At 36.4% G+C, this 9,731-nt stretch overlaps 1 protein-coding gene across 3 annotated transcripts in view; it reads right to left on the bottom strand.

Annotated features, from left to right (window-relative positions):
* Positions 1–1,240: 1,240 nt before the first annotated feature.
* Positions 1,241–9,731, bottom strand: part of LOC126203182 (vacuole membrane protein 1) — a 95,055-nt gene continuing 86,564 nt past the window's right edge. For all 3 annotated transcript variants that reach the window (XM_049937424.1, XM_049937422.1, XM_049937423.1), the window contains one exon: positions 1,241–5,107. In XM_049937424.1, coding sequence (XP_049793381.1) covers positions 4,961–5,107 — 147 coding nt within the window. In that variant the 3' untranslated portion in view covers positions 1,241–4,960. The remainder of the gene's footprint in view (positions 5,108–9,731) is intronic.

The raw sequence follows: 9,731 nt of genomic DNA, 5'->3' as shown, positions 1-9,731 counted from the left end.
AGACAATCACAAGGGAAGATCATTAGATATAGAAATGGCATGGACGCCTGTAACTGAAGACGGTAAATGAATAGAGATGTCAGAGAGCTGCTTTATCCAGTAGTAGATGTGAAATGACTGACGATTATGGTAGGAGTGATTTTTAATAGCATTTACAGCTAGTATAATGATAAGATTTTTTTTTTTTTCAAATTATTAGTGTTGTGACTCAACCATAGTTGAACACTGTTATTATTCCTCACAAAATTTCATTTGCTGATTTCCAGAAAAAAAGGAAAACTTGTACCTTGTAAACACTTGGAACATTTGTGTCCTCTTTCAAAATATAATTTTCCATTAATAATATTGCACAATAAATTGTTATGCAATAGGTAATTCACCTTCACTAACTGAGTCCACTTAGCTTGAAACCCAATCTGTCAATTTATTTTATGTTATTACTCTTAAGTTTCAATATGCCACATAGTGGGTAGATAACACCAAATACTCAGAGTATTATACTTAACTTGTCTCCATGACCGATACGTATGCCACAATTTGTGTGTGCGCGCACCTCACAATGTATGTATATTTTATTGATACCTTCTCTGCAGGATATTGGTTTTCTTTTGCAGTGCTGCTCTCTCAACAAGCAGTGTTCTCTTGTGCAGATTTAAGCCAACCAGAATGATTAGGGTATAATGTTCCATCAATCATTACATTGTTAAGACTGAGCACAAGGAGAGATGGAACAAGGATAGGATGTGAAATAGGTCACATCCTTTTTTTAAGGAACTATCCTGTTACTTGTCTTAACTAGTTCATGAGAATTACAATAAACCTACATAAGAATGCCTGGATAGTGATTTGAACACAGTTCCTTCCAAATGCCAGTCTTGTACTTTAACCACTGTGCTATCTTGGCTCAGCTACAGCTACCTAACTGTTCCTTCAAGACGCTTCTGACTGCAGAATGGTCCATGTTTTGCTCTCATCAATTCTTTCTCTGTTTATAATGATATGACAAAAATTAACTGGAAGAACTTGTCAATGTGGTGTGCTCACCTGTAAGTATCATTGTTTCTAATGTGTCAAGTTACTGTTAAAATTGTCGGAGACACTATTTTATAAATGCTATGCCACACTTTTTTGGGCCATACAGTACCAGTTTGAAGTGAAAGGAGATCACAAAATTTACAGAAAGCAATATCTGTTTACACTTGTGTTGTGTCCTGCAGTAATCACAAACTTAAAAAACAAATTATACAATAAAACATTGCATTTATTTATCTGTAGCAATGCTACATACCCTCACACATGTACAAAACATTACAAAAACTGTACATATGTTCCACATGAAGTGATGAATTTATGATACATTATCTTTAAGAAACAATACATTTCAATTCCCCTTTGGCATTCCAATTCTAGACGAATGTCTTTTTTTAAAAATTTACCATAAAGTGGTAAAACTTTACAAAAGAGTCAAGCATACATGTAAAGTTGTATGTTTCTATATACATGTATCACTCAGTGTGTGAGATCACTTTTAATAATGTGTAACTCGCTTTTTCCAGGATGTGTCTTATACATGAACTACATATAAGTGCGGTTTGAATATCATGCTTAGATCACATTGGTATAGAAGAACACAAAACAAAAGAAAGGGGGAGTCAAAACACTCCTGGCATCTCTGTATTTCAATGTAAGAACATACAGCAGTGAAAACATACTTTAAATATACAATTCAATACAACTAATTTTTAAAGACTTACGGATAGGATACACTATAGTAAAAGTGGCATGCAACCTAATCCATTACAAAGTGAAAAGTATTTCAGAGACATATCTCAAGAATAATTGCATCACAGGAAATGCCAATTTCAAGTTTTTCCATTTAGGGATTGACTCAAACTATAAAAAATACAATGAACCATTTCTATTTACGAGAAACAAGTAAAGATTGTGCGTTGCTACCACTAGGCAGAAAGAGAGAGTTCATAGGGTTTTTTAAACTCTCATTCAGCTATGGCATATTTACAATTAGTACGGTATAATCTCCAAAGCCACAACAGTAATATAAAAAAATAAAAATTGATCGGTGCAGACTTTAAGATGACAGATATTTCATTGCTGTATGCCATAAGGAAATTTAAATTGCTTTGTAACAGTTACTGGTTATGGCTACAGTGAAAACTGATAGGCGGAAGTATTTTTTATTCCACATACATTGTAGAAAAGAAGCAGGTAACTTTAAGGCTTCCCTGTACAGATTTTACAGAAATCACACAACTCTTTGAAATGAGGAAAATTGGATGCACTTCTGAGAATTCTGGTCAAAGGTTTATAGTATAAAATATTGCACAATTCTTTATCATATATTAAGAAACAGTTTGTCTGAAAGACTTTTTACACTGAAGTGCTCTTAGATCAGCAATTTTTCTTTCAGCCTTGAATTTAAAAATGTTAGTGTAGAAATATGGAACATTATAAAAACTTTGGTCATTGTAAAATGTACATATATGTATATAAAAGCTGCAAGAGGTTCCCTGACATAAAAGGCAACAAAAATAAAAAAAGAACAGTAATGTGGTTCATTTCAATGTGAAATTTAATGTGCACAAGCCTCAGGTTTCAGTTTAACAATAACTGAAGTGCTTCAAACACAGCATTTGTAACAATACCTAAATAAACATACCATTAACACATATCACAATGGAATGAGGAAAATAAATATTTCTATTAACAATACAGACACAGGACTCAAACATTCAGTAATGGACAAAGTCACAAAATGATCCTCATACTGAATAAGACAAAATGCAATTACATTTTTCAATGAGGTAGAGGGTAATTCAAAATTAAATTTAAACAGATCTCTTCTACATTTCTCAAATTTTATGCATCCAGGTATCAAATTCTCTGCCCAAGCTTTCAGGCTGACTTCCTGTTTTAAATTTTTTAATATTCCAGTACACAAACAAAAACGCTTTTCATCTCTTATGATGATTATGAACAAAGAATAATGCAGTGAGAATATTTTTATGAACATCTCTTTAATTACATAAGAACATGATGCACAGTAAAGATATTTCAACTAACTTAATAACTTAAACAGACTTCATTGTATTGTTAATTCTTTGAAAAATTTTTCTTAACCTGCAGCATGGAAACGATGTACCATCAGAGTAATAATAATAAAAGGTATGAACACAATATCGCTCTCTGTTAGTTTGTGTCACGCGTATTGTAATGGTTAGTGCATAGAATACTTTAACAGTTACAAAACAGAAGTAAGTAAAAGTAAATATAAATAAAAATCATGGAAAGACAAAGAAGTGTATTCTTTAAACATACTGGCAACATCTTTGAATTCTGAAGAGCACTTTCTGTCTTAAAATACTACAGAAAGACATAAGAAACAAATGTGGTGAAATCTAACAGAGGTGCAAATTCAGTTGGAACTACAGATCAAACAATATAATACACTGATTCCATAATTTGTATTTTCTCTGTTTTGAATGTAATATTTATCTTTGGGAGTAGGACTAAGTAACTCATCATAATTTACATTATTTTTCTACACTCATTCCTTGCTTACATTATACCACAAAACCAAAATAAGTTTAATAGCTCCAAAAAATCTCGATCCAAATCTTATCTGGAAGGCCTGACTGATTTTAAGACAATATCAATACAAATTATCACCTTTTTCTATCTAGTTTATCAATGTTAATAGCAGACTACACAAGAAGGCAAGTGTTATTTACACGAATTTGTGTCACTTAACATTTGCAACCTCCCATTACTATGACATAAATGAGCAGAATATAGTGAATGCAATTACCAACTTCAATAAACAGGCTCAATGAAAGTGGAATAATAATTGCGCAAAAGGTTACAAGTATGGCAGTATACAGTACAACATTTAAGGAAAACCAGAACATTAAGGAAACAAGTATTACAGCCAATCTGGTAATGTCACCAGCCAAAAATTCAGCATTCAGTTTTTCAAAAAAGTCTATAAACCTTTTATTTCAAGCAATCTCTAATTTGTGTAAGAAGTTCCTTAATTTATGTGCTAAAATTTAACATCAAACAGAACTAAAATGAGAAAAATCAAATTGGAATATGTATAAAAAAAAAACAACATGAATTATTACCAAGTACAGCCTGGGCAGAAAATTTGATGGCATTCGAAATACGGAATTCATATACAAACACACAAAGACAGACTGTTTTGAACTTGTATGATCAGTCAAAATTCAGCCACAATTCAATTAGGTAATATAAACAAAATAACATTCCATCATTTCACTTTGAGGGCCATCTTTACTAAATAACAAATGGAGCTTGACACTTCTTGTCCTCAATGTATCTACACAGTTTCTGGTCCTATTAAGAAATATTGTCTCTATAGCTCTTATCTTACAGCTAAAATTATTCACAATAAGTTACTGTATACCAAGGAAAGAAAGGTATAATAATACTGCAAAAGTGTTTTAAAATTATTATATAATGGAATGTTAAAGGGAAGTACATTTTCTTTAAATTCAATGTAAATGAATATTCTATGGAATAGGTACACAAAGGTTAAATTTGGCTTTTTATCTAAAAATCAAAATGAAAGCCAATACTCTATTACTCTTCTCTTTCTTCATGCAAAGGACCTGTGTTCCGATTTATGCAAGTACACCGTAATATGGGATTTAGTCGAGAAACTGTTGAGTCTGTGTGCAACATGAGGAACTGTATTCTCAGAAAAATAAAACAATCTACTTGGATCTTAACAATGACTAATTATACACATTGAGGAAGCTGAAGTCAAGTTTCATTTGCTACACACACACACACACACACACACACACACACACACACACACACACCACTCCCATCAGTATGGCAGCAGATACGTGAAATGAGATACTGCACATAATACCATACCCCATCAATAAGAAATTGCTATATTGAGTGACCACTGTCAATCAGATGCATGTTTCCCAAGTTTTCTTCTTTTATGCAGTCGTTTATGATAACTCTGAGCTAATGAGTTTATTATTGAAATGATAAAATACAAAACCATTGCAATAACAAATTTTTCAAATATGGATGCCAGCAAATTACTTTCCTGAAAAAGAAAAATGTCACTTAACAAAACAGCTACTACACATTAAATATAATTACAAATAATTTTACAGCAACATATGACAAACTTCACTTTTCATAGTTGAAAATAACTGGTGACATTACTATAAAAAGATGTGACAGGAGGCTTTAAATTACAGAATTGAGACAAATGAAGTTTAGAAGAAAAAGTAGTGGTACCGATATGAGTGGAACCAATTTTTATAATGAACATGACACTGAAACTCACTCCCCCCCCCCATCCTGCTCCCCCCTTTCCCACATCCACATATGCAATATGCAACAGAGTTGTGTGTAAGCAAGTGGGCAGTGTGGGACGTGTTCTGCACATTTTTGGGTTGTCACTACTGTGCGCTCTGTTCCTGACCAATAACACCAGCCTTAGCGTACTGCAGCAACTGGAAACAGCAGGTTGGGGTCACATTCACTCTTACAGAAAAATACAATGCACATTCCGTATTTGACATTACAGTCAAAGGTGGCATGATGACACTATTGGCTGGAGCATAACATGGCACACTGCTCTTGCTACTGTGCTACAAGACACCACCCACATTCTTATGTGCATTTCCTTTTATACTTGAAACTTTTTGAATTATTGTGATGCAAATGGTGTTCTCATTTGGAGAACATTTTTTCCCCTCATGGAGAGACTGCCCCATCGCTCTCACCCACAGATGGTCAGATTGTAGGTTCCAGAGGGACAACGAGCACATACATTACTCCAGAACCTCAACAGCTTTTCACCTATTTGTTTTACATGGTCCACATCTGCAGTGTAGGTCACTTTCCTGGTTGTAAAACACTGCAATCACTGTTTCATAAGAACTTCTGTCTACATCAAATCCACCAATGGCTGGCAATACCTCCACGTGACTGTTGTGTCACATTCAATATCAAAACTTATCTACCACTACGGCGTAGTGATCTGGGAATATCGCATGACAATCAGTCCTCCCAGTATTCTGTAAGTCTCGCTGATGCTTTTGCAGGTCAAAACTACTCTCCCCAACCTGACCAGGAAGAGCTTTACTGTGTGAAATTTAAAACTTGCCCAGTGTACAGATTGTTCCACAAAATTTTGGGACAACTGCCAAGTGTCTGCAACTTGCTGCCCTGATATTACAGAGTAGAGTCTTCTGGCTATCTTCAGGTGAATACTGACAAAAATGCATTGAGCTCATGCAGTTAAGGCCTCGCTGGCATGCATTTATGTTCTAAGTATATGTGCTGCACTGCGTACCTTTCATGGTGAGAGAGTGCCACATCAATATCAAATCTAATATCTTCATACAATAAAACTGCAGAGCACCAACTATGAAGAGCATGATGTTTTTTTGTGACAGGATTCCATGTAGAATTTAACTGGAAGCCACTGTCTCGATTGATAAGGTACTCAAGCAATTGAATTTCTACTGATTCATTTATGATGGAGCTCCAAAAGTTTCACAAATAGGGCCACAATTTTTGGTTCATTGTATTTCACCAAATGACCAGTGGAAAAGCAATGTTCAGCACTTCTTGGCTTCCAGAAGGCAAGTATGCTGCTGATCTACAATGTGGTCCTGCACAGTGCATGTAGCTTGCCCTGTATAAGCCGCGCAAGATTTGCACTTTCACATGAAATCCTGTAAACACCTGCCTTGCGCAACTCTAAATCATCTTTAAACTTTAGGTCTTTATAGTATTCCGTCTATTTTCACCGAAACATTTTCAGTATATGGTAGATAAAAAGTAGTTTTGAAGGCCTCATCCTCTTGCTCTGTCGTTCATATGTCTGCAACAATTTCTGTACTTGCCAAGACAAGTATCTGTTGTTCAGGAGCACAGTCTGCATATGTTCCTACTCCTTTTGCAAATTATCTGTATCCAAGATGGTACGCATTAGGTGGATTAAGGTCTTTAGAGTGGCAATCATTTGTACCAGATGATGGCAACCATTAGCCTGTAAGTACAGGTCTGTATAAATGGGTTTTTTAAACACCAATTGCCAAGTATGCCATTGCTCTTATGTTAAATCAAGATGTCAAAAAATGGCAAGCAACCATCTTTCTGAATCCCGGTAGTAAAGTTTATTTTTTCTTGTATGGAGTTCAGATGTTGAAGGAACTCTGAAACCGTACAAACCGTAAGGCCACACTATAAAATTGTTGTCAATATGTCACAAAGTTGCTGTTGGTTTTAAAATAGCTGAGGCGAGAACTTGCCCCTCAAAATATTCCTTAAAAAGATGGGCCGTCAAGGAAGACAAACGAATCCCCATGGTGACACTGTCAGGTTGTTAAAAAAACTCACTGTTAAACACAGAGTACATCTCATGGAGTGGTTGTGTTCAAACAACACTGTAAAGTCAGCCCCAAACATGCTGTCGATGAGTCCACCAAAGGCACATTACTAAAACACAAAACAACAAAGCTGACTAATCAGTCATTGATTCCCAGCTTAAGTAACTGAAGTCTGCTAACAAAAATCACTACACTTTCTTGTATGGTACAGACACTTGCCTACAGTAAAGGTAACGTCAGTAAAGGCATCAAATACTTTAAGAAAATCATATGTGGCTGCTGCAATATTGCTCACTACAGGGTGTAAAGGCACACCTTCTTTGTGGATCTTGTGCAGTCCGTACTGTCCAAGTGGAACTAAAGTATTTGATCTCAGTCCTTAATGACCTACTTTGGTACAGAAATGTTAGATATAAATCTGTTGTATTTTACAACGGTCTTGGAACACTATAGAACACTGATTTTATTAACACAGACCTCCAGCGGTATGGACTTTAATAGTACTGTACCCATGTCTGCTGTAAAGTTACGGAAGCTGGCCTCTCCATAGGCAACATGCTGCTCTTTGGTGGTGCAGCTCTCGTCAACATGTGGCAAGACTCCCAACATATTTTCTCTGCTGTGTCTGTTACAACACAGCGCACAGCCTCTTCGATGGAACTGCCAAAAGGCCACTAGTTGCGGTGAAACAAAAGTGGGAGTAAAATTAAGACCTCCTGCCAATATGCACACAGTCACATCATCCATAGATTTCCCTACCAATCAATGCACAGCATTCTAAGGTATGGCCACGTCAAACTAGATCAATTATTTGTGGAACATGTTACTTAACATAATGTTTTTGTCAATGGCTGCTTCACTATTTGAGTCATCTGGATTCTGCCCCTAAACACACACAATTTCGCAGGTGGAGACTCTTCTTATGATATATACCTCATAACTGCAATTCAATGGTCTTAATGTCCTATACTTCATCATTGCCATTCTTTCTAACCTGTCTACTTTTTTAATTATCTGCTTCAACCGAACTCACTCGTATCTTCCTTTTTCTACACCTTACTTCAGACAGTTCACCTTCCCATTGTATTTTATTTCCAGAGTGCCGTCTAATATACCATTACACCACCACTAAGCCTCCTAGTGTGAGTGCCAGTTATCCTCACCATGCTCCCAACTGGTATGATCTTTTGAAACCCACTCCCCTTACTGTACCTCCCTTTCCCAATCCCATGTTCCTTACATGTTTATTTCACCTACACCAACCACTATGGTTACTTGCCCCACTAAGGTAACAATCATGCAGACAAAATATGTCTGGTAGAAGCGAAGACATGAGTGTTTGCAGCTTTTTTACTACCCTTCGTTGATTACAAGTATCTTACTTAAATGTACCAAAATGCTGTGGTAAAATGGAATATGAAACCAGATTGATTGAGGTGAGTTATGAGACTAAACAACGAAGTCATTAGTAACAAAATTCAAGAGTTACTTGCATAAGACAAAGGCGCCTGCTAAAAGTGGGTGCTAAAAGTGAGGAAGCTAAAAACACACACAGTACAAAGGCATAAAAGGGTAGACCAAATCTAAAAACTGGAAAAACAGAGGGATAAAAGAACAGTCTTTGCAAAGGGGAGTGGCCATGGGTCCCAACCCCAAAAACACGAAGAGAGGCCCCAATCACAACACTCCTGCTCCTGCTCCAGGAATAAAACAAAACCTTATAACAGAAAACTTCCATGAAGGAAACTGATAACCAGTTCAACCATGAATTATCTGCCAATATTAAAGACAAGGAATCTGGAAGGCTATACGTATATGAAGGGCCAAAAGAGGGGGACATTCCACCAATATATGGGATACTGTCAGTGTGGTCCCACAACCACACTGTGGGAGTGGTTCATTACACAAGAGAAAACAATGAGTCAGCCTAGTATAACCGATGCATAGACGGCATATGACAGTGAACTCCTTCCACGGGAAGCGTAAGGAAGAGGGCCAAACTGCACTAGTTTCCTTGGATGTGTGGAGTTTATTACTGAGACAATAGTGCACCATAAGTCATTCCACTTTTGGGCAAAGAGAGATCTCACATGTAACCACATATCTGCACTGGGAATATTGAAAGGGAAGGGGGTAAGCATCTGTCTCTCTAGCCAAACGGTCAGCCAGTTCATTACCTGGGATGCCCACATGACTTGGGACCAGAGAAAGACAACAGAGCAGGTGGGACGGTCAAGGGCAAAGAGAAGGTCATTGACAGCAGAGACCAAAGAGTGATGAGAATAGCATCAGTTTATAGCCTGCAGGCTACTCGCTGAGTTG

This window comes from Schistocerca nitens, chromosome 9 (assembly GCF_023898315.1).
Source record: "Schistocerca nitens isolate TAMUIC-IGC-003100 chromosome 9, iqSchNite1.1, whole genome shotgun sequence".
Taxonomy (NCBI): Eukaryota; Metazoa; Arthropoda; class Insecta; order Orthoptera; family Acrididae; genus Schistocerca; species Schistocerca nitens.
Note: the sequence above shows the minus strand (reverse complement) of the source record. Positions and strands in the feature narration are given on the sequence as shown.